Source organism: Rhinolophus ferrumequinum, chromosome 5 (genome assembly GCF_004115265.2).
Source record: "Rhinolophus ferrumequinum isolate MPI-CBG mRhiFer1 chromosome 5, mRhiFer1_v1.p, whole genome shotgun sequence".
Classification (NCBI taxonomy): domain Eukaryota; kingdom Metazoa; phylum Chordata; class Mammalia; order Chiroptera; family Rhinolophidae; genus Rhinolophus; species Rhinolophus ferrumequinum.
Window position 1 is genome coordinate 34,494,581 of NC_046288.1, and position 25,163 is coordinate 34,519,743.

At 34.4% G+C, this 25,163-nt stretch overlaps 1 protein-coding gene across 1 annotated transcript in view; it reads left to right on the plus strand.

The window, feature by feature from the left end:
* BMP2K (BMP2 inducible kinase) overlaps positions 1-25,163 on the plus strand; it is a 113,535-nt gene that overhangs the window by 33,357 nt on the left and 55,015 nt on the right. Inside the window, 5 exon segments of the mRNA XM_033105809.1 lie at positions 8,664-8,782; positions 11,747-11,852; positions 17,536-17,678; positions 19,853-19,974; positions 22,542-22,623. Coding sequence (XP_032961700.1) covers positions 8,664-8,782; positions 11,747-11,852; positions 17,536-17,678; positions 19,853-19,974; positions 22,542-22,623 — 572 coding nt within the window.

The following is a 25,163-nucleotide window of genomic DNA, read 5'->3' on the forward strand; positions in this document are numbered from 1 at the left end:
ACCAACTCTGTAGTAGTAGAGCTTTTGCACAGTGTGAGTTCAGAGTTAGGTCAAAGACAAAGTCTGACCATGAAGCTTTTCAGGGGAGTTGCCTGACAGGTGATGAGCCTTGGGCTCTTTGGTGAGTCCAAGTTTGTTTTGTTACCTCCAGTATTTGCTACGCTAGTAGTTTTTGCAGTTAGTGGTTATGAGCTGTGTCTTTTCAAGACCTGTTGGGCTGGGAGAGACTGATGGGAATAGGACGAGTTAAAATGTCAAAATGTCACGAATTTCACTCTTTTTACTGAGATTCAGTCATTTTTCTTGAATATGAGCTCCTCGCATTGTTGTAAGCTTTTGGGTAATTCCCTGAGTTGTGAAAAAATTGGTTTTGGCAGTTTTTCCTGGTGTTCCCATTGCTTTTATGGAAGAACAGATTTTTAGAGGTCATTAATTTTCTATTTTGGAAGTGCCGCCTTGCCCCCAATATTTTTACACCTGTTTCCCCCATGCTTTTTACTTAACCACTTTGAAAACTACAATACATTCTTGTAAGATTCAGCTCATATATTACTTCTTTAGTGATACCTTTTCTGATTTTCCTCCACATGCTACAACTTCTTTTTGTTTCCATGTGCCTTGAACATAACTTTTTTAGTCCATTTGTTATGATATAATTTATTTGTTTATCCATATCTCCTACTAGGTTGTGGGACATTTGAGACTACTTTTATCTCTAGCTGAGCGTTAAATAATCCCGGGAGATTATCTGTAGTTGTCAACATAATTTTACAAATGAGACTGAGTCCTCAAGGGAGTTAAGACAGTATATACTTGACTAAGTTTTTAGAGGCAGGTGGGTTTGTAAAAAGCACTTTCTACTAATTGTGCAGTACATAATCATTATGCCATTTAATTATTAATTTTATATATAATTGTAAATCTATGGTTATATGTGTTGCTAGATATTTGCAAGTGAAAAGAAATCTATCTTATTACAATTTCATATATACCTATATAATAAGATCAAGAGATTACAGATGCAAGGCTAGTTAATTTTAAACGTAGTAGGAACTTCTCCCTTTCTGAATTTTATAAAAATAGTTATAAAAATTGGTACGTAGGTGTGTAAAAGATAATGAATTTGATGTTCTGGTAAATATACAAATAAATGAGGGTTGTTTTACCAAGTAGTATCTATCAAGAAGCTCTCTTTTTGTCCATTGATAAAGACATTAATACTTATAACACGTTTTAGAAGTCATTTAAGGAATTTTAGATCCATTTTAAAAAATACACAGATTAATTTACTGATCTGTTATGTATGGCTTCCATACTTTTCCCCAAAAAAACTTTGAAACCCACCAAAAACTTTATCTCCCTTCATTTAGTTGACTTGGTTAGAGACAACTTATAACTGTTTTTGAAATTTTGTCTAGTCTCAAAAAATGGGAAATTTCCTACATTATAGTTATTGGAAGGATGGGTTCTGAAGTCTGTTTCAAACAGAATTGTTAGAGAATTGTGTTAAATTATGACAGTGATGTGGAAAATCAGTGCCAGTAACTTTGGTGACTATTCATATTTGAGTCTCTGGTTATATAATATCCATATATGCAATTATATTATTTGTTTACTACAAACTGGGTCCTAAAATGATGTTAAGTATTTAGGACATTGTCTATATGGTATTAGCTTACTTTGTCTTACTGTTTTGTTACCTAGTACCTAAAACCTAAGGGGATCGTAATGCTAATCATTGATTTTTGTTAGTAAACCCCGAGCTTGGAAACGTTTTTATGTGCAGTCATGAGCTGTTTATAGCCATGGGGATACATCTTGAGAAATGTGGCATTAGGTAATTTTGTAGTTGTGTGAATATCATAGATTGTACTTACACAAATCTGGATTTTGTAGCCTACTACTCACCTAGGCTCTATGGTACAGCCTATTGTTCTTAGGCTGCGAGCCTGTACAGCGTGTTATTGTACAAAACGACACGAGAATAAATCAAACGCAAAAGAATGATGCTATCAAGGGACATGGTAAACACAAGATGTGTGGGCTGCTGCAGGCGTAACATGGCATACCGTTTTACAGCAAACTTTTTTTATAAATACAGAGAGGACACTTTAAAATAACAATAACAAGTATAGCATAGTAAATATATAAACCAGTACAATAATCATTTATTATCATTATCAAGTATTATGTACTGTACAAAATTGTATGTGCTATGCTTTTTTTTTGATTTTCAAATTTTTTTTTTAAGTTTCAGGTGTGCAAAATAATGTAATAGTTAGACATTTATCATTTATATCCCGCACACAGTGATAACCCCCCTTCCCCCATCTGCCACCCCTCTGACGTCACACACAGCCATAACGTTTCCACTGTCTCTAGTTCTAATGCTGTACTCCACTTCTTGTAACTATATATGTATATATAAAATTGTAGTTGACATTCTTTATTGTTCAGCTTCAGCTTCAGGTGTACAGTGCAGTGATCAGGCATCTACATCTTCCCTGAGGTGGCCTCCCTAACGGGACAAGTGTCCATCGGATACCCTACAAAGTCTTTACAACATTACTGATTACATTCCCCTAATTGACTTTCGTATCCCTGTGGCCATCTTGTGGTTACTGACTGTGCTTTCTAATCCCCTCACCTTCCCTCTTATCCCCACCCCCTCCCATCTAGCACCCCTCAGTTTTTCCTCTGTGTCTCTGAGACTGTTTCTGATTAGTTCATTTATTCTTTTCTTTAGATTCCACACGTAAGTGAGATCATATGGTATTTGCCTCTCTCTGTCTGTGCTGTACTTTTATGTGAATGTCAGCGCAGTAGGTTTGTTACACCAGCGTCACCACAAATGTGGGTGTTGTGTTGCACTGTGATGTTACGACGGCTACAGTGTCACGAGGTGATTGATAGGACTTTTTCAGCTCCATTATCATCTTACGGAACCACCATTATATATGAGTATGAGGTCCGTTGTTGACCGAAACATGATTATGTGGTGCATGACTGTGCAGAGTTCTCAGTTCATGAGACATACATAACATTTGCGTGCCTATGGAAATAAGCTTACAAATGATGGCGAGCTTCCAGGGCCTGTTTAGGACTCTCTTAACTGCAAACAGAAGGAACCCATCTCAAATGAGTTTACCAAAAATGGAATTTCATTGGCTGAACATCAGAAACTTGGTGTCTTAAATTCAGCTGTACCTGAAGCCAGCTGAGGTTATTTTGTGTCTTGTTTAGTATGTGTTTATAGTTATATTAACATTTTGTGGATGCATTTTTACTGCACGCAAAGTGCTATCCTATGTGATGTTATTTAATAATTTTTATGTTGCTGGCAAAATAGGTTTACACATCTTCACTAATAATTTCCTTATGGTAGAATTCTATAAATAAAATTGAGACAAAGAATATGGAAAATTTTAAGGTATACAATGTATATATGGTATACAATCTTGATATATGCTTATGGTGGAAAAATTTTACTAATTGCCACATCTTCCAAGAGTGTATGAAAAGATGATTGATTCTAGAACATCTTTGCTAACAAACATAATGATGCTTTACTATTAAATAATGATTTTCTTTTGTGGAAAAGGTTTTTTTAGGATGTAAGAACACAACTGTTCCCTTCCTTGTGTCTATAAATGATAGATGATAAAAGATAACATATAAATGAGAATACCTCTTAAATGTATGTCCCTTGCTTTGATCTCTGTACCTTACACTTAGAAATCACATTGCCAATTCCATATTTCCAACTGGTTGTCTAATAGACATGTCTAACATGACATGTGCCCAGCTGTGCTCTTGCTCTTTTACCCCAAACCTTCCCTGTTGTCTGTCAAGAACTGTTAAGAGTTTGAGATTTTCCCCCTACTTGTAAGTTGACAAGGTAGCCTGCCCTTGTCTCATGGATGCTGGCAGAAGAGATGACGCAAAGGGTTTTATTACAGCCAATAGCTGTACCCGAGTGTCAGCATGGGCTCCAGTTCCCAGCGCTTTAGTTCCCACAGGGCTGTGTGAAAGGGCCCAGTGATACCTGCACATGCCTGCGGGAGAGGAGCCCTGAGCTTAGGGTACCAGAATCTTTTATAATGGGCAGCAAGTCAGCCCCAGGGATGGGGACTGGGCAGGGGGAAGGGGGTAAACTTCTGGTTAGTTTTGTCCTAGCACCTAACACCTTGAAAAGTGCTTGATACCTGTGAGCAGTTAATATATATTGTTGAATGAATGAATGAATGAATGAAACATGGCAAAGAGGTGAAATTCTATTTTCAGAATTTGTAGTGTATATTGGAAGTACTATAGTCAACACCAAGGGGAAATGATGAATTAGTGATTAATTGCTTTTTATTTACAGGAGATCAACGTAGAAATTGTAGTTTATCAATTAGAACTACTTCCAGTAGAACCGGTTTATCACTGTTAAGTCATTCAGATGTTTGAGTGCCAGGTGACGTGGTTGACATTGATGACGCTCTGATAAGTGAGGTGCACGTGGTCTCTGTCTTAGGGACCGTACAGCCCACTTGCGGAGAGAGGCCCTGAAGAAGTATAACGAGTGTAAATATTGTGGTGGAGAAATTTTTTGAAGTTCCTGTTGTAGGGGCTGCAAACTCGAATGCCCGCAGAGGCCAGGCAGGTAAAGGAGTGAAGTGAGCCGGCGAGTGCACTGCAGCAGTGGCGAGGACGGAGCTGTGATGCCCTGTGCAGAGGGGACAGCAGCTGACTGCCTCTGATTAATGTCGCATAGAATGAGTACCCACTGTTTCCTGAGTTCCAAGTTTTTCAAGAGAAACCAAAAAATCTAGATTGTCACCTGAAGTGTACTACAATCTTCTAAGGTGCTGTGCTGCCCAGATCAAATACAGCTTTGACCTACAGGCCCCTTCTCTGTAAAGAACACTGCCTGTGGAGTCAAGTTCTGTGGAGAAGAAAACTCTGGGTGTGGAAGGGCATTGTTCTCTCTTGATTACCCTATTTTCCTTTTGTTCCTCCTAAATGATAATGTTGTTCCCGGATCCTTTCGTTTGTGATTTATATGCCTCGATTTTTCTTCTGGCATAACTAGCAAGGACAGGTGTGGATATAAAAATCATTAGAACATGATATTTATAGGAGGAAAAATAAGATACCTGATTCCATCTTATCAGCTTTGTGGTATTGGACCAGCTGCTTATCTTCTTTCTCAGTTCTTGGTTTATTCCTCATTTACAGAATGGGAATAACAGTTAAATTACCTCATGGTGTTACGAGAGTTAAATAAATAAATAAATTCTTGGAAATGCTTTGTATGTTGTCAATGCTGTATGCATGTTGTGCTCTTTTCTCCGCTTTCTAGCTCCTCTTCCTCCCATTCCCTGCCCAATCAGATGGACCTGACTCTTCCATTGCACTGTACTAGCTAGCACTTCCTGATATAATAACTTTGGCACAAATTTAAGTTAGTAACCCTCTTTAGGGATACTTCTACTTTTAAAAGAAACTCCTGGAGTCATTGCCTTACCCTAAGGTTGTGAAACTCAGATGTACCACAGGCCGGTGGTCATTAGGTAGGCAAATCTTTCCTCTGGTTCAAATCCCACTGCCAAATAAATGCGTGTTCCACTTATCTTGAAGGCAGTTTTCAAAAGACATTATTTTCTTTGGCAGTGGTTGAAATCAGAAGTTGCTGACAGCTTGGTATTTCCTCTCTCTTGTTGATTTGCGTGATGTCTGATGATATATACAATACAGAAAAACCACGTGTAATTTTATCCACTCCCTTCTTCCATTCCCTAGGAAAACAAACTTGATAGTAGTAAACAATGCTAAAGCCCAGTCGTTCCTAAACAGGAAGTGCTTGTGTGTGTGGGGCGGTTGGAACTGGAGGTATCCAGGATACCATAAACATTTTCCGTGGCAGAGACTTACGGTGCCTCTGGGGAAGTTGTGAGTGGATAACCAGTAGCAGTGTCTCGTAAAATAGTAATTCTCAGTGGTGGTGGCCAGGCAGAGAGGAATTACCTGAGGAAAAGCGTCCTGTGCATCTCTTGTTCTTTTTTTCCAACTTTAATATGAAAAATTTCAAAATATACAGACAACTTGAAAGAGTAGTACAGTGAATAACCACATGCTCCTCATGTAGATTCAACTACTAATATTTTACCATATTTTTCTGTGTGTGTTTTTTGAAACACATGGGTAATTTTGCAAAAGGACTATGCATTAGAAGAATTATTGTTCATTTCCTTAGGTGGGACAGAGGTACTGTGGTTATATAGGATAATATATCCATTTTGAGAATGTGCATGTGCTTTAAGTACCCATTAAGTATCAATGAGTAAAATAACGTGGTATCTACCACTGTTTTCAAACAGTTCACCACTAACAAAAACATATTTTGTAATTTCTTTCAAAATTGAGTTTAATCAAGGATTACATGTGCGTAGTGCATTTTATTTTAATGTCTTTTAAAGTCTACAATAACTCTAACCCCCTCATTTTTTCACTCCACATGTGGAACAGTGTACAAGACAATCACCCAAGCATCAATATCTCAGACTTCGTCTGATTGTTCTTTGTGTTACTATTTTCCTTCTAGCCCCTGTTTTCTAAACTGTAGGGTAGGCCTTAAAATTTATTAGGTTAAAGGTTTTTAGCAGAGGTACTTCATAGGTGATGGTGTTTGTTTCATATTGCATCACATTAGGAAAGCGCATAATGGCAATATTAATGCCAATATTAGCCATGCCAAGATTTCTTCCTTGTAAAGAAATGCCCCAGTTATATTGCTTAACGCCTAGTGGAAGAGGCACATTGATAAACAGGATTAGGTATGGATAGGAAGCTGCAAGAGTTTTAAAGAAGTGCTTTGCAGACCTGTAAGGAAGTCTACTTATATGAACAAACAAATATTTTTTAAATACTTGTTAATTCAATATTGCATGTCTCCAAATTATCTGGTACTGACTCTGAGGCCCTTTTTGATCATTGCAGATCCATTCTGAATTATGGTTAGATTTAAAGTTTCTTAATTGTTGGTTGGGCATACTTCTCTTTCTAAGCAGAAGATAAAATACATCTGTAACTACTACTACTAGATAAGTAGTTGCCTTCCAGCAACAGTTCTCTGACACCAACTGGGTGTCCGGCAGTTCAATTCAATAATTCTGACACAACTCAGAGTAGTTTAAAGTAGTGCTTTGTTAGTACTACTAATTTGTTAATATTTGCATATGAAATTAATGCTAAGTGAGCTTCTTGGAAAGAACTGCCCTGCAGTTCTTACTTAAAGTACCTTTCCCAAACATCTTTTTCCTCTCTTGGTTAATTTGATTTCTCCTACATTATATACGTAGAAATCCAAATCTACAAGAAGGTAGTTTGTGAAGTTTTCTTCTAACTACAGTTGGAGGATTTGGCAAATCTGAAATGAATCTAGACTGATTCAGGAGTGTCCTAAGAGCTCTTTCCCCCTATTATTTATCCCCAGTTAACTTCTCGTTTGACTGCTTTGACTTATAACATTGCTCTGGATGCTGCTTTATAAGGGCTATCAAATTGATAAAAATAGTACACTATTTTTTGTTTTAAACCATAATTAAACTACAAATATCCTATAACAAGATGTACTTTTAAAACTCCAGGAGGAAATCTTTGTTTAGATGTGTGAGCAGTAATTTTTCTTTAGAATACCTCGCTATGTATTTCAGATATGGAACTTTGTCAGGTGCAGTTAACAGATTGTCCAAATAACTGTGGCATAAATTCTAGGAGGACATTTATCATCTACGTAAGCGTTCTGGAAGGAGGTGGTTCCAGAGTTGTCTCATTCAGTATTCTAAGTCAGTGTTCTAGGTTATTTTCTCTCTCATTCTTTTTTCCCATCATGGCCACAGATGGCTGCCATTGGTCTAAACATCATATTCTTTATACAATGAAATCCAAAAGTTAGAAGGATGAGCAGGACCTTCTTCTCAAATCTCTCTTTTTTTTTGGGTGGAAAATCTTTCTCTGCAAGCCCCACCAGACTTTCCCTTATGTTCCATTACCCAAAACTGGTTACATACCTAATCTTAAGTCAGTTACTGACAAGAAGAAATGGGATTCCCATTATCACCTTAGAACAATATTGGTTCGTCCCTTGGAACTGGAGGAGGGATCCATCCAGTTGATCCCATTGATGTCTCATATTAAATAACATCTGTGTTTTGTCATCACAGAAGAGGCAGAGGCTCCTGGGTAGGCAATCACTAGTATATGCCAAACTATAGTAATATAGTTATTTTAGACATTTTCCAAATACTACATAAGAGTTATTACTATGCAAAATAAAATTTTGGCATTTTAACCTTAAGACAGAAGCATATTCATTTGAGAAGCATGTTATCCTCTATGCAACTTCCATGATTGGCGTAGGCAAACCAATGTCATGGCTTTTAATCTAATATACAGAGGGTGCCCCAAAAATGTATACACATTTTAAGAAAGGAATAAACTATTAAAATCATGTATGTACATTTTTTGGAACCCCTGGTATTAGTTGCTTACTGTTCTTGTGTTTGTCTTGGGTACAGTCAGTTTATTTTCCTCTGAGATTAAGCTCCTCTTTTAAATGACATGATTTTGGCAGTAGTTTCTGATTCTTTTTAATAACCTGGTACTTGTTCTTCTAGGTGGATTCTCCACAGTTTTCCTGGTGCGGACCCATGGTGGAATCCGCCATGCATTGAAGCGAATGTATGTCAATAACTTGCCAGACCTCAACATTTGTAAAAGGGAAATTACAATTATGGTAAGTGAAAGAGTAATTCCATTTAAAAAATTGGTGTGTTTTCTTTGGGTTTTGCACTATACCATTAACCAACTTTTAAGGAAGCTGCTTATTAGTTTATGCACATGAGTAAAACTTTTGAAGATCATTAAATTAACTTGGAAAATTAGCTGGGAATTTGTAGTACGTTTCTTAACAGCCAATGCTTAGGGCTAAATATAGGCAACTGCTACCTGTCCTCTTTCTTCCCTTCCCTACTGTAGTTCAAGGGGCAAGCTACTCTGCTTTTTATTTTAAAATACATTTTAATTATGGATAATTTTGAGGATAGAACAATTTAGAGAATTGTGTAATAAACACCCGTTTGCTCACCACCCAGCTGAAGAATGGAAACCGTACAGAGACAGTTGAATCCTTCAGTGTATGCCACCCCAAACATATCCATGTCCTGTTCTCACCCAAAAAGGAACCACTGTTCTGAATTTGGTGTTTACCATTCCCATAGGTTTTCAGTACATTCACTATATGTGTTTGTATTCACAGACAATTAGTTTTTGCTTTTTGTTTTTAAAATCATGCTATAACGTTGTTTGGTTTTTTTGATGCACTCTGCAATATATAAGGTATCCTTCAGCAAGAGAAAACATTTTTTTAAATATAAGGAAAAGTGAAAAGTATTTTAATAGGATATTGAAGAAAAGTTCAGTAACTCAGTTAACTAGTCTAAACAGTAAAAAAAACAAAATTACAAAAACAAAAATTTCCTTTTTTTTCTCGGGTTTATTATTCTAAATACTCTGGATGGCTTCTTTTTCTGCTGCTCTTCCTGTTCTTTCCCCCTTTTCTTCTGTTCTCTTCTTCTTCCTCAGCCACTGTTTACCAAGTGCTAATGTGTATAATTTTTTTTAATTCAAGTGAAATTATCATAATATAAAATTAACAATTTTAAGGTAAACCAGTTCATTGACATTGTACATTCACAATGTCGTGCAACCACCACCTTGATCTAGTTCTAAAACCTTTTTTGTCACTCCAAGAGGAAATCCCCTGCCCCTTAAGCAGTTGTTCCCCATCTCCCCATGTTTCAGCCACTGGCAGCCACCTGTCTGTGTGATGTCTCTATGGATTTATCTGTTCTGAATATTTCATCTAAATGGAGTCATGCACTATGTGATCTTTTGTGTCTGGCTTCTTTCAGTTAGCATGTGTTTGAGAATTCCACATTGTAGCATGTATCAGTACTTCATTCTTTTTTATGGCTATTAAATAATATTCTATTTTTTGTATGTGTGTATATATGTGTATCATGGTTTATCTGTTCATTTGTTGTTGGACTTGAAAGAAAACATTGATGGACATTGGGCCGTTTCCCCCTTTTGGCTGGATATGTGTGTGTGTGTATTTGTTTGAGTACCTGTTTTCAGTTCTTTTGGGTATATATCTGGGAGTGATATTGCTGCGTTACATATGGTCATTCTGTGTTTAACTTTTTTTAAGAACCACTAAACTGTTTTCCACAGCAGTTGAACCATTTTATGTTCATACCAGCAGTGTAATGTTCCTGTTTTTCTTTTTTTAATTTAAAAAATTTTTCAATTACAGTTGACATTCAATATTAGTTTCAGTTGTACAACGTAGTGGTTAGACATTTATATATGGATGTTTCAGTTTTTCCACATCCTTGTAAATACTTGTTATTAATGTCAGTCCTACTTAACCAACAGCTAAGAGGGATTTCTTATTTGTATCAACACATAGTTTGATGTCTTTTGTTTGAAAACAGCCACATTTATATAATCTGATTTATCTGAATTCTGCTTTTACTTGTCCTTATTCTTTAGCTAGTCTAGAGTTGATTATGCTTTGAGACTTGCTTTTTTAAAGGTAAGGCTATGAGCCAAAAGAGTGAAAAGATTTACCCCAAGATAATGGGGGAATCTTAGACTAAGTTCTCTAATTTGCGCCCAGATATGATAATATTGTGCCATAATTCTTCCTTTCAATAGAATATGTATAATTTTGAGACCTAAAAGTATAGTTGCCAGCAACAGTAGCAACACTCAAATCCTATGCTTTTGTACAAGATATTTTAGGGAGATTAGCTCTTTAGAGCAGTGGTCTTCCAACTTCTTTTTGATGACCCTTCCTGCATCATGTATATTTATTTATGAATTATTCACATGTGTGCTGCCATTAGCCAGTATCTCAGATTGCATCACACATTTAAAACTAGGTTTATTATTAATGATAGTGGATTTAAATTGATTTAAAATAGTATTCTTGGTAATTGTTTTGCAATTTCCAGAGTGCGTTAATCATATCATGATTATTTTTAACCTCAATATATTCTGATGGGTGTCTTATATTAGGAGCCAAAATGGTCAGATTTGCCATTTTCTTCTTATTTCCGTGTACTTGTACTTTTCGTGTTATCTTTATGGTTTCTTTACAGAAATCTCTTTTAGCCTCTTGTTCATTTTTTAGGTTATTTAGTTAAAAATACATACATTCAGAAATCCACTTAATTAACATTACATTACATTAACTGCAATATGTTGCATGCAAAACAATTAAATAAGAATGCAAGTGTTCATAAATACTAGAACATAATTTTTTTTTTTTTTTTTTGATAAAAGTAAGAATACATAAAACTTCTGATTTTTTATTTTGAGTCCGTAAGGACTAGCTTGCACACTCATTTTTGGAGACTGTTACTTTTGAGTGAGCCATCTTTTTTCTTGACTGAATTTAAAAATAAGTATTCACTGAATATTTGCCTGTCAGAAATTGACAGTTACATGTAAATACTATTCCATTGGGACCGTAGAAACCTTTTTGATATATGTCAGATTCCATACTGATGCTTAATTCTTACTTCTGGAAATTCTCTAAATACATTAATGTAGACTTCAAACCCTTGTTAATGATAGAGCTTTAAAATGTATGTTTTTAGATTCTTAAAAGTTTGTGTTTTTTTTTCCTCAGAAAGAGCTGTCTGGTCACAAAAATATCGTGGGTTATTTGGACTGTGCTATTAATTCAGTTAGTGATAATGTATGGGAAGTGCTTATCTTAATGGAATATTGTCGAGGTAAGTGTTTTTCTGTGTTTGTTTTATACCAAAAAAAAAAGGCTTTAAAATGGGTTACTAGGTAGGTGTCTTGATTTCTCCCAGGGCATCTGTCACCTTATTCTAGACACTTTTTGCAATCTTAGCTTTAATTATCTGTCTAATTAAGGAATACTGTTAAAAATATTTAAAACCTAGTCATAGTTGCTACAGTAATGATATGAGCAAGTAAATGGACAAAGAAAAATGCTGTTGGGTTTAAAACAGGAAATCTAAGCAAGAAAAGAGCAGTTACACTTCATGTGCTCCTTATACATTACTTTTATAATCCAAACAAGAAGAGCTTAATGTATCAGTATTAGTGTTAAAAGATTTTTTCCAGCACTCTACTATGTTATCTTTCAACATATTAAATATAATTAATTTAGAGGATGTAGTTTGAACTATAATTTTTATAAACTTGTATCATTTGGTATTTTGGGGGTCTTTTGCGAATATCAGAAGATAGAAGAAACACGTTTAATTTGGACCTAATGTAGTATTTTTAGACAAATAATTACTTATATAGTATGTAATAATAATAATAATAATGATAATAACTTTTAAAAAATCCCTGAAATTTTTTTTTTTACTTTCATGTATGAAGGGAGCAATTAATCCATTTCCTGCAAACTTGCTCTGTTTTTTTATTTTTAGTGTTTTAAACCAGACTATATCTGGTAATTGGGCTCTAGAAAGTCCTGGTTTATATTTAGATTCTCTTAAGACAGTTGTGATTGTTAATTATAGCAGGAAGTCGTCTCATTTCCTGAATGTTGGAGGACGAGGATGATGGTAGTGGTGATGGCGAAACTATGTTCTCATTTCCTCCAGTCTTGTGAGGAGGGAAGGACAGGGGAAAAGGAAGTTAATTAATATTATAATATCTACTGTGATGCGTATTTGTAACTTATTCCCATATGTAATATAAAGAGTTAGATTGTTTATTTATGCCTCATCTTTTCTACTGGAAAGCATTGTGATGATCTCTTTAAGGAGAAGATACTGATTTTCTCTACCTCAGTTTCCCGAATTCTAGCATTTATGGTGCTGATTCTTAGCTGGATTATAGTTGATTAATAGCCCTTGGCTACTTGTAACTTTTTAACGATAATTGAATTGGACATAATTATAACCCAGGATGAGTTTAATTAATTGTCATCCAGAAGACATTTTAAAAGGGGAACCAAATGAATTTCCAATTTTAGGGGACAAATTGTTTGTTTGCGGAAGACATTCTTTTGCTTTTTAAAAATTAATTTTTTAAAAATCTGGTTTGAATCAGCAAGTTTTGTGTCACATGAAAAGTTTGTTTTTATCAAAATTATGAATAATTGGACTATATTTTTAAAAGTCCAATAGCAGATCTGTTAAGCTATGACTAAGTCAATATCCTCCTGCGCCATCCCTCTCCTTGGAGGCATTCACTTTAAAATTCTTGAGATGTTTTTCTTCTCATATTTACTTCCATATTTCTCGACTGCATTATGTAGAGGAGAATCTGTAGTTTCAGTGAAATTCTTCGAATGTGAAAGAAAAGGAACTTAGAAAATCTGGGGAAGTATGTGTGATTCTGGGCTTTTGAAAGTTTGCTAGTGCTGATTTTCTGTTTTTGATTGTATCTCCAAGAAGAAAATGAGGATTTTACTGTCAGTGTTGAGGATTTTGCTGTCAGTGTAATATATTCTCAGTTTTTAGATTAAATTAATAATCAGTGTTTAAATTATTTTGTTTGCCATTAAATTGTGACATGTAATTATCTGTAATTGCATTTTCTTTTTTATGCTTTTCATTTTTCCTAGAATTAATAATTATCCCAATTTTCATTTGCCTGATTTCCTTCATGCATATTAGTATTTTAGCCCCGCATTCCCCAATGGAAGTGTAAATCATTATGCAGTATGTTTAAACATTTTAATATTTGTGTCAGTTTCATCTCCCCCCCTTAGAAATATCCTTTCAGGAGACCAGTTCAGCTTATTGTGAACAGCATTTTGCTATTGTTCTGGGATTTCCCTTTGCCTGTCAGACTCCCCTATGCTCAGGCACTTGCCTTTGGGAGAGTACAGTTTTCAGTAGCTTTCTGATAATGGATTTATGGAAGGAAATGTTTTTGAAATCTTACATATATAAAAATATTTTGTTAATTTGGCTGGATAAAGATTTGTCGGTTAGATATAATTTTTATCTACAATTTTGAAGGCATAAGTTCATTTTTTTCCTGGTGTTAATTATGGAGAAGTTGGATGCATTGTGATTCCTCGGTTTTCTGATGTGACCTGTTTTTTCCATGGATACTTTTCGACACTTTTCTCTTTCATTTTCTCCGTTCTCTGTTTTTTTGGACTTCTCATTTTTAGGATATTAGTATTCCTAGATTGATCAGTTCTCTGATTTTCTTTCTTTTGTTTTTCTTCTCTTTTTATTCTACTTGTGTTGGGAACATTTCTTCAATGTACCTGTTAGCTTCTCTATAGGTTTTGTATTTTTCTGCCATATTGCTTTTAATTTCCAAGAACTCTTTTGTTTTCTCAGTGTTGTTCTTTGTTAAAATACACCTTACTTTTGTTTTAGGTGCATATCTTTTGTTGTCTGCAGATATTAATTACAGCTTTTAAAAAGATTTTTCTTCTATTGCTTGTGTTTATGATTTTTCTGAATTTTTTTCTTTTTGTTATTATATCTTCTCTGTTATATTAGGAGTTTTCTTTAAATGTTTAAATGTTTTATCAGATAAGCTTACCATATTTACTACAGATCAGAATGTACCCTCTGAGAGGGCAATTATATCTTAAGAAAAGGAATCCAGAGGGTCTGACTAGAGCATGCTCAGTTCCCTTTCTCAGATGACTCAATAAGTTCCTTTTTCTCTCATGGGGGTGGAGTGAGTTGGAAGGATAGAAAATGGGCAAATAAATGCTCTCCCCTTACTTCCTCTATAAAAGCTAATTGTACTCGTATTACTAAAATTGTTTAAGAATGAAGGTACATTAGTGAAGAATCAATGTGAGGTATATAGTTAATGTACACTGGTTTTGATTATATAGAGATAAAACTGTATAGAAAGTAGAAGAATGTATTAAATAGCTGATAATGCCCCCCATGGTTTCAAGTATCAAGTGTTTACAATCCTTTTTTGTCAAATGTTAGATCTCTGCAGATTCATGGTGTTAGATCTCTGCAGATTAAGGTGACTACCTTAATTTGCTAATGTTCTGATGTACAGGTTAAAGAAAGATTGTCGGCTTTAGGTACCAAACTTTCAGAAATCAGAGTTGGTATTTTGAGTATATTTCTATTTTATGAAAAGAGCTTTTATTTCTAGGAGGTGTTCTACAGAAATTCCCATGGATAATAATATATTTGTTACTTTTGCTTAATAACAAAACATTCCAAAACTCAGTAGCATAAAACAAGTTACTTATTATTGCTTGTGTTATCAGTGGGCCAGCTGTTCTAGACTGAGCTTGGTAGGGTGACATGACTCCTTTTGTCAGGGCTTGATCACATGCCAGTGGGTTTGCTGGGACTTGTCTCACATATTCCTCACCCTCTGTCTGGCACTAGCAAGCTATCCTGGGGAGGTTTTCCTCATGGAGATGGTGGAAATACAAGGGGGCAAGTGGAGGCTGTGAGGGCCCTTAACGCCTCGGCTTGGGACTGGTACTTCTGCCTTACTGTGTTGTATAATGAGAGAGACAGAGATTGGTGGGTGACTGACTACCGTAAGAGGTTAGGAAAATGTGACTTTTTTATTTTAGTGATGAAATTGGGCAGAGTATAAAAGCTTTTGTTTAGGAAATGATACCTATTTGAAAAATACAGAAAGATTTGAGAGCTGTTTGTATCTTGTTTTAAAAGACCTTCAGTGTGCAGTGCTTGATTTTTGAATCTCATTTTTCATTAGAATAATCTTATTATAATTTTCAGAAGAGTTTGATTTTGAATAATGAAATCTTATTTATGTCTACATTTGAAATGCAGCTCAAATACAGCTTTTAGCTTTTTAGGGGGTGCGGGGAACACTTGGATTTTGTGATTCAAGGTTTCCAGCCCAAAGATGTCTGAATGGAAAAAGGAGGACTAACATTTGTTTAAAATTCATTCTACTTATTCCAGCATTGAGCGTTTAGAAGAGGTGGAATGAGTTGAAGGTTTTTATTTCTTTAGCTATGAAATGGTTATTTCAAGAATGTGAATGAACACCAAGAAAACATTTTTCATCCTGTTTAATTTTTGGTTAAATCAAGTCAGGTTGTCTGACAAGAGGATGAAGGAAATGGCTGCCTGGTCAGGTGCCTCACTCTTAGGAGGTGCCCTGAACAAATTACAACCAAATATACCTGAGTTTTCTCAAAGTTAGAGAATGATAGGTAAAAGTTAATGTTGTTTCTTCTTGAACATTCTACGGAAAAAGCAGCCATTTCAGAAAATACATGAGAATGCTGTTTAGACAGTAATAATAAATGGATCAGGTGTGTATGCACCTTCTTACAGATTACAAAGTAGCCAACATTCATTTATCCAACCTTGTTAAAGGAAAGTTTCAAATTAGCATAAATTTACCTTTTTTAATTCCCAAACTTGATTTTTAGCGAATGCTTTCTGAATGAATCACATATTTACTTGTGTTCTTAAAATATAATAATAGTTAACTTCTTAAGAATTAAGAATTGTCATTAGTAGACTGTCAATTATTGTAATGTATTGTAATATAATCCTCTCAGGGCTCAAGTGTGGCTATTATATGGTTTTAGTAAGTTGCTCTGCCCATTATCTCTTACCTGATTTAGAGCGTTAGCCTCTTAATCCAGCTCTCTGTTTCTGCTCTTGTGATTCCGTTATCCCGCAATCCAGGCGCTCCTTTAAAAAATCAGATCAGGAAGAATCCTTAGTTCTTAAGTTAAGATCTAAAATATTGCTGACTGCTGTCTGCTATGTCAGCCTCATCTTACCTTACTCCCTTCTCTGCTTCCTGGACCATAGCCACACTGGCTTTAAGTTATTCAAAATCATTAAGCTCTTCCCCAAACCGGAGGCCTTTGTACATGCCACTCATTATTGCTAGCATGCTCTTGTCCCAAGTCTCTGCCTGGTTAATTCTTCCCTATCCTTCGTTCTCAACATAAATCTCATTTCCTTAAACAGGCTTTATCTGATAGCCTCTCCTCCCTATCCACCTCACCAGTTTAAATTTGTTTCTCTCATATTATTCTTATTGTATATAATTATGATGCGTATTTATTTGTGTGATTGTTTCGTGTTTATCTCTACCTTTAGACTATAAATTGCACGGTAATAGAAACTTTATTTTTGTTTCCCATTGTTTACTTAAAAATTAGTACTGCGTGGAATAACTTTTTTCAAATCTGTGATGCTGTCCAATTATAAGGTACACCTTGATTTCAGAGATGAAAACTTTTAAAACATGGCCAATCGTATTAGCAGGACATCATCTATTTAAGATGTTCTTATCTTAGAGATGTGAAATGTGAAAAAAATGTATTTCATTGAATAAATACATTACGGTATACTAAGCATCCTTATATGAGAATTATGAAAAAGCCAATTCCCCAGTACCCAAGACCATAAAGGCATTTCTTTATTTCATTGATAGGCTGCATTTCTTAAAAATATGTCCTCTCAAAATTACTTTTTTGGTTAGCTGGGCAGGTAGTGAATCAGATGAATAAGAAGCTGCAGACAGGTTTTACGGAACCAGAAGTGTTACAGATATTCTGTGATACCTGTGAAGCTGTTGCAAGGTTGCATCAGTGTAAGACTCCAATAATTCACCGGGATCTGAAGGTATGAACTTTAGAATACTTACGGATTAACACATTTTAAACTTTCAAGTTAAAGTATTCTTAAACTGTCTTCATTTAAACCAGTTTTTATTACCAGCTCTGGGATTGGTCTCTGTCCCCTGTTACATTTCCTGAGGCCATCGAAAGACTGACTGTAGAATTTGGTGGTGATTGTATTTAAGGTCACTTGATCTTACCTATTGTGGGCTGTGACCTCTTGTATATGGTACCCACTTGTTACATTGGAAAAAGTCCCCAAAGGGGATTGAACATTCCTAGTATCATATTGCTAGAGATATCAGTACATATATCTTGTAGAACCACAGGTGTCTTCTTTGATACCCACAAGCACTGAAAATACAAAAATTCCTCTTCCTGAAATTCTTTATGCCCAGATGTTCCATGGCTAACTTTTACCCCCTTCAAGTTTGCTAAGATTTATCTTGTCAGTGAGTTCTATCTTGCATAACCTTACTTATAATTACAACCTAAAATTCCTGCTCTCCACCTGCTCTACCTTTTATTATCACTTGTCACCTTCTAAGATACTGTATAGTTTGCTTATATATTATGCCTGAATTGTTTATTTTCTGTGCTCTCTCATGAGAATGTAAGCTCCATGTGGGCAGGGATTTTTCTCTTTTGTAGTGATTTATCCAAGCATTTAGAGTGGTGCCTGGCACGTAGCTGGATCTCAATAATTAATATTTAACAAATGGATGAATCCCAATTCTGACTGATTATACAAAATTTATGAAAGGTGATAATAAAATGCTCTTAAGATACAAGAGAATAGAAGCTGTCACTTGAAATACAGGTTGTTAACCATGAAAACATCATCTAGGGAAACCTATGGTAAAAGGATATAAGTTCAGCCAAGATTGAAATGCATGATTACAGACCTCTGTCCCTTAATTTGGATAACCAGTATAGTTCATTTCAGTTCTTTTGAATATGCAACTTTTGCATTTTCCCTAATAATTTGGTATGACTTTTTTACATTATTCAAAATTATTAAAGCTCATTAACTTTTTTCATATAGATATTTTCAGCTGAGTCTTCTTGATTTAAAACCAGAAAAGACGTAGAACAGCATAGTGTTTTACAGGCCATATTTCATATGATTAGTTGTTTTTACATATATAAATTTTTGGAAACCTACATTTTTTTAAGTAGATTTGTTGAACAAATCTTTATTGTGTGCACATCTGTTAACAAGTAAACTAAAATGAAATACAGAACAAAAATTATAATGAAAAAGTAATGGGAGTATTTTGATTGAGGGAGAGAAATTGAATTACTTATCTAAGACTATCATAAAAATAAAAAATATTGTGGGGAAAGGTAATAAAAATAGTATCATTTATTGAGTGCTTACCTTATTCCAGTCACCATCCTAAGCACTCTACATGTTTTAATTCATTTAAGTTTTACAACAATCTCATGTTATAAAAGCTATAACATACATAAAACCTATAGATATTCTCTGCCCCATTTTAAAAATATGAAAACTAAAGCACAGAATGGTTAAGCAAATTGTCCAAGGATACACAGGCTACTAGTGAGTAGCAAATTTGGGCTGTGAACCCACACTCTCTTGTTCTAGAAACTGTGTATGTAATGTGTTTATTTAAGTTACTACAACTCTGATCTCCAAATTAAGGCATAAAGTCGAGTCTTCATTTTTCAGTGTAGTATGTGAGATAAAAATGGTATTTGGAATCAATCAGAGGTCAGTGCTTTTTGTTACTGCTTATCTATAGATAAGCTGAAGGGTCAGAAATGGAGAAAAATGGAGGTAAAGTATAGACTCTGACTGTCACTGGTTCTTCTCTTTCATTGAAGCAGTTTTTGAGAGGATTTAGGGTTTCTTGGCTCCTGCAAAAATATCCTGGGATGGGAGAAGCACTTCTCTTTTCTGAAGAGAAGCAGTAGACATAGTATATTTTTGGTCTGATTTATTTGTCTTTTCTCATAATTTGAGGTTACACACACACACACACTATATATATATAATATATATATATATATAAATATATATATTATATATATATATTTATAAATATATATATATATAAATAAAACAAACCCTTCAATGTTTATTGTGTAAAATCATGGTTGTAAAAATATAATTTTCATTTTGAAAATACTAATTATTGATTTTCTTTTCTTAAGGTAGAAAATATTTTGTTGAATGATGGTGGAAACTATGTACTTTGTGACTTTGGCAGTGCCACTAATAAGTTTCTTAATCCTCAAAAAGATGGAGTTAATATAGTAGAAGAAGAAATTAAAAAGTAAGTTTCTATTTGTATTGTGTTTTGTGTCATGGGAATTTTAGTTAACTTCGGTCTGTGAGCAGCTCTGCTCGTACAAATTTTAGATATTCCATTTATAGATTTCTTCAAAATTTTTCTATGCCATAGACATTGACTAATTTATGCCTGATGTAGCTCAATTATGAAAACATCTTACTGTGGATACAAGGTTTTCATCTACTTTGTAAACTACTTTATCAAGAAAGTTGTTAAATAAGCTATAGTAATTAGTGGAAGTATTAAAGGGAGTTTTAAGTGATTGTTGAGTTCAGTTAAACATCTTTGGTTTTACTAATACTGAAGATTTGTTGTTAGGAAAAAAATAAATTAGTTGAGGACATTTAAGCTTTTATTTCTTATTTACTATTTTGTTTTGTTTTAAAGATTTTATTGGGGAAGGGGAACAGGACTTTATTGGGGAACAGTGTGTACTTCCAGGACTTTTTTCCAAGTCAAGTTGTTGTCCTTTCAATCTTAGTTGTGGAGGGTGCCGTTCAGCTTCAAGTTGTCCTTTCAGTCTTAGTTGTGGAGGGCACAGCTCAGCTCCAGTTGCCCGTTGCTAGTTGCAGGGGGCGCAGCCCACCATCCCTTGTGGGAGTAGAACAGGCAACCTTGTGGTTGAGAGGACGCGCTCCCACCAACTGAGCCATGCGGGAGGCAGCTCAGCTCAAGGTGCCGTGTTCAATCTTAGTTGCAGGGGGCGGAGCCCACCATCCCTTGCAGGACTCAAGGAATTGAACTGGCAGCCTTGTGGTTGAGAGCCCACTGGCCCATGTGGGAATCGAACCGGCAGCCTTCGGAGTTAGGAGCATGGAGCTCTAACCGCCTGAGCCACCGGGCCGGCCCCTTATTTACTATTAATGAGATTGACTCTGTAAGTCATTGAAAACTATGGGGTAAACATGTAACTTTGTAATAGTGTATTGGAAAGCTCTCTGGTAGAAAAATAAGTCACACTGTTTTATGTTTTCTTATTCTTGTACTTTTTATGGTTGCTAGACTACCATACAGATGTCTCCCTGTTTTGCTTTCTAGTTTTAGAATATGGAACTGTTTGTAAATCTTAGATCACCTTAATAAAATAATAGACTGCAAAAAGATCTGTCAGAATAGGAATTTTAAGTAGTTACCTTTCTTAAGTTGCCCTCCTCACTTCTTCATAAATTTTCAATTGTTTAAGACTATCTAGGAGCTAATATTTGAATTGCAATATATGTTTTGAAATAGCTCAAGTAGAGCTGATATTAGTCTGGCCCATTTATATAACACTATGGATTTCTAGACTCCGTATTTCTACTCAGAAAACTTAGCCTGTGAAGATAGTTAGATTTCACGAAAACATACTTCTTAGTAAACATGTAAATGTCCTGAAGAACTCAAGAACAATAAACTATTGGATTGGATTCTTGGGAATATAATTTTTAAAAGACTAGATTGTGGTATATAATGGCTGCTATAGGATTCTGTTCAAGCATCTCTGACTTACTGGAAGTTTTATTTCTTGCTGTTGAGATCTGAAGTGTAGTTACGGTTCAGTAGAATTTTGTATCAGTGATAAATGCAAATTATGAGGGGTTCTTTGCCCTGTGGCTCAGTTGAGGAGTTAATGAACTAACCGTTTATTCAGTAAACAGGTATTTATTTAGGGCCTACAATGTAGTGGACACTGTTTTTGGAGCTTAGTGTAGCAGTGAACAAAAGTCTTGCCCTCATGCAGTTCAGGTACTGGTTTCTTAGGTTGCTGCTCTGTAGTAGTATCATTCAGTATGTCCCATCCATCAGGGTAATGAGGAAAAGTAGGAGGGTTTAAGATACTTCCTGTAATATAAAATGTATAAACACTCAATATGAATTTTAAATTATGCCGTAATATGGGAAGTCCTTTCATAATTCTGATCATCTCTGCCATGAAATTGAGCACTACTTCATTAAAGTATTCTGTTCATAATGTATTTGGCGTTTCTATATTGGTGAATTTTCACAGTATTTTGTAATTCAAAATAGCTTATGAAGACAGTCAGTATTAGAAGTGTATTTAATTAGTGTAGTTAGAATTATGTAGTTACAATTATTTTTAAAACAAGTTACAAAAATAAACCTAAAGGAGATTGACTACCATGTACAAAGGAAATATGTTAGAGTCCATAAAAACAAACTGCTCAATAAACATATAAGTTAATTTTTTGAGAGAATGGAAGTTTTAAATAGACTAAAATATTTTGACAAGGATATTTTTATAGTCAAAGTATATTATTTCCAATAAGAAATTCAAGGAAAACTATATTTCTAATATATTGTCTTTAAGATTTTTCTATTAAAGAAAATTAAGTTTTTTGTCATCAGAGATGGCTATTGCTCTTGTTGAATAAAAATGTGTATATATGCTTTGTTTAATCCTTGGTGTACTTTTAATGAGCTTTTAAAAATAGTACTTTTTTAATGATATTGAACGGAAAAGTTTTTTTTATAGTATTTTATGTAGAAACAATGAAGTATCTGTCATTTTTTTTTTATATCTCCACTCCATTTCACTTATTTACTGCCAGGTATACAACTCTGTCATACAGAGCTCCTGAAATGATCAACCTTTATGGAGGGAAACCCATCACCACCAAGGCTGATATCTGGGTAAGACCAAGAAAGGTTGACATTTTCTCTAACCAAATTGAAAAAAAATTGATTTCAGTTGATTATATTACCTCGGCCTCCCAAAAGGCATTTCCTAATAAGTAGAAGAGTAGTGTAGAGTAGAGCTGCTTATTCAGGAGATGAAAAATATTAGAACATTTTTATCTTCTTAATCCTGAGATGGAAAGCTTAGGTATAAAAATAAATAAACGACTTCTATATGATGTAACTTTTTACCACAGTATTTTTTAGAGTTTAGATTATATATGAGTATTAACATTTTTTTTTTAATAAAGTAGAATTTTCATTGATCACTATGGAAAAGCTGGATGTAACACTGATAATTTTCTGGAGGTATTGTAGGATCTTTTTAATGGAAATTTGCATAAGTAAAACTTTTTTCTAATTATAAACATGCCATTGACTAACTTGTATATATTGAAGTTCTTTATCATTTAGCATATATATCTGGATTGAATTTTTGAGATAGATCGTGTTTCTCTATAGTTGAACTTTGTGTTAGAGTGTCAATACCTCTAAGAACTTATTTCATAAGTATTAATAGAATGTTTTGGCTATGTTTAATAAACTATTAGGAAAGTCAATTTTAAATGTGAATTCATTTAAATCCAACCAGTATTTAGCTGTATCTACCACTAGCAATCATATTAGGGATGGAGGGAAAAAAAAACCCTTTGGGAATACTTCTAGAGTTTACAAGAAAAGCCATGTTTATTTTGTTTTTTAAACATAACGTTCAGAAAGTAGTCGAGCTTAATGTGTGAAACCCAAACCCTGGTTCTCTTTTCTTGGCCTCTTCCTGTAGGGGTTGGGATACCCAAATAAATACTCTTGCAAGGTAATGAAAAATAATATCTTTGATATCTTTTCATCTGTCTATATAATATACACTTTTCCACAAAACAGTGGTTCTTAAATCTCATAGTGGTTGAATTTTTTAATCATGTACATAATTGAATCAAACCATGAATAAGCTTGATTTAATTTGATATTGCTTATAGACCACCATCTTGTGTAACTCAAATTCAGTTTGCTTTTCTCAGCATTAACGTTTTACTCATTAAGTGGCTAAAGTATAACGTAGAAAGCAATTGGATCTCAATTGATAAAATAAAGGTATTAGGAGGCGTGATTGTGGAAGTCTTTTCTGGCCTAATTTTGTAACTGCTGTTGAAATCCGTATCACCTAAAAGAGTATTTCAACAGCAGAGGAAACAACAGATGTCACAGCTCAATTACCGTTTTGAAATCATCAAGGGTTGACTAAAAAAAAAAAAAAATTATTCTAAGCACACAATTGTTACCCAGTATCTTAATAAAAAGGAGAGGGGAGACATTTTTTTTATCATTCATTTTTCATCAGATTTATCACACATCAGTATGTGTGCCAAGCAGTATAGTAAGTTGTCAGTGATAACTTTAAAATTTATACCATTTGTAGATTACTATATGGGGTAGTGTTTCTGTAAAGGATAACTGGGTATAGCTGTGGGATTATACATAGATACTCAAAGATAGAAAAGAAGCAAGAAAAATAATCAGAAATCAGAATCTGTGTTTATATGCATGACAGAGATACAACTTTATAATTTCCATGATGTCATTTTTATGCTTAGCTTAGGTGAAACAAGTATGCTGTAACATTTCAGGTATCAATTCCAGAATATGTAGTAAAATATATTAATTCATATTGGTGAGGAATCATATTTCTGATCTAATTTCAGGACAATACTGATTCAGAGAGTTATGATACTGAGGTTATCATAATACTGAGGTTAAAGTATTCATTTAGCTTTGTATTTGGGGAAATTTTTTTTTTGCCAGGGAGTTTCCATTGTAGGTTATTTTTATCCTGAGATCTAGGATGCTGATTTTATTAAGCATTAGAAAATTCAGTGAGGGATGCTTCATGTTAATGAGGAAAAGGGAAGATGATTGCCTTCAAAATCAGGTCATTTGTTTCCTCCTGTTTTTGAACAATTCTCATTGTATCAAATGGATAAAGAGGGAAATACCTTTGGGATGAAAAAATTAGGACACTTCATTATGTTCATACATGTGAAGAAGAGTATTTTAGATTTATGTTTTTTAAGTATACTGACATTGCTGTCTAAAATTGTTATATGGGAACTCCCACAACGTTTAGTCTAACACAAGACACATTACTAAAGGTTTAATTGACAAGATAAAATGGGCTAAAATGCAGATCTCTTTTGCCTAGACTGTCATCTGGGTAGGAAAAAGGTTTAATTTAATGTAGAGATTACACCATTAATAGTATTTCTTTAGTGTTGTTAAGGGAGCTTTATGTTCAGTTTGCTGCCTGCATGCTAAAAATAGTTTCCTTACAGAGCAAAGCATCATAAGTTTTTGTTTTTTTTACATTGTTTTAATTAAAATTTATTGGGGTGACAATGGTTAGTAAAGTACGTAGGTTTCAGGTGTACAATTCTATAATACATCATCTATAAATCCCATTGTGTGTTCACCACCCAGAGTCAGTTCTCCTTCCATCACCG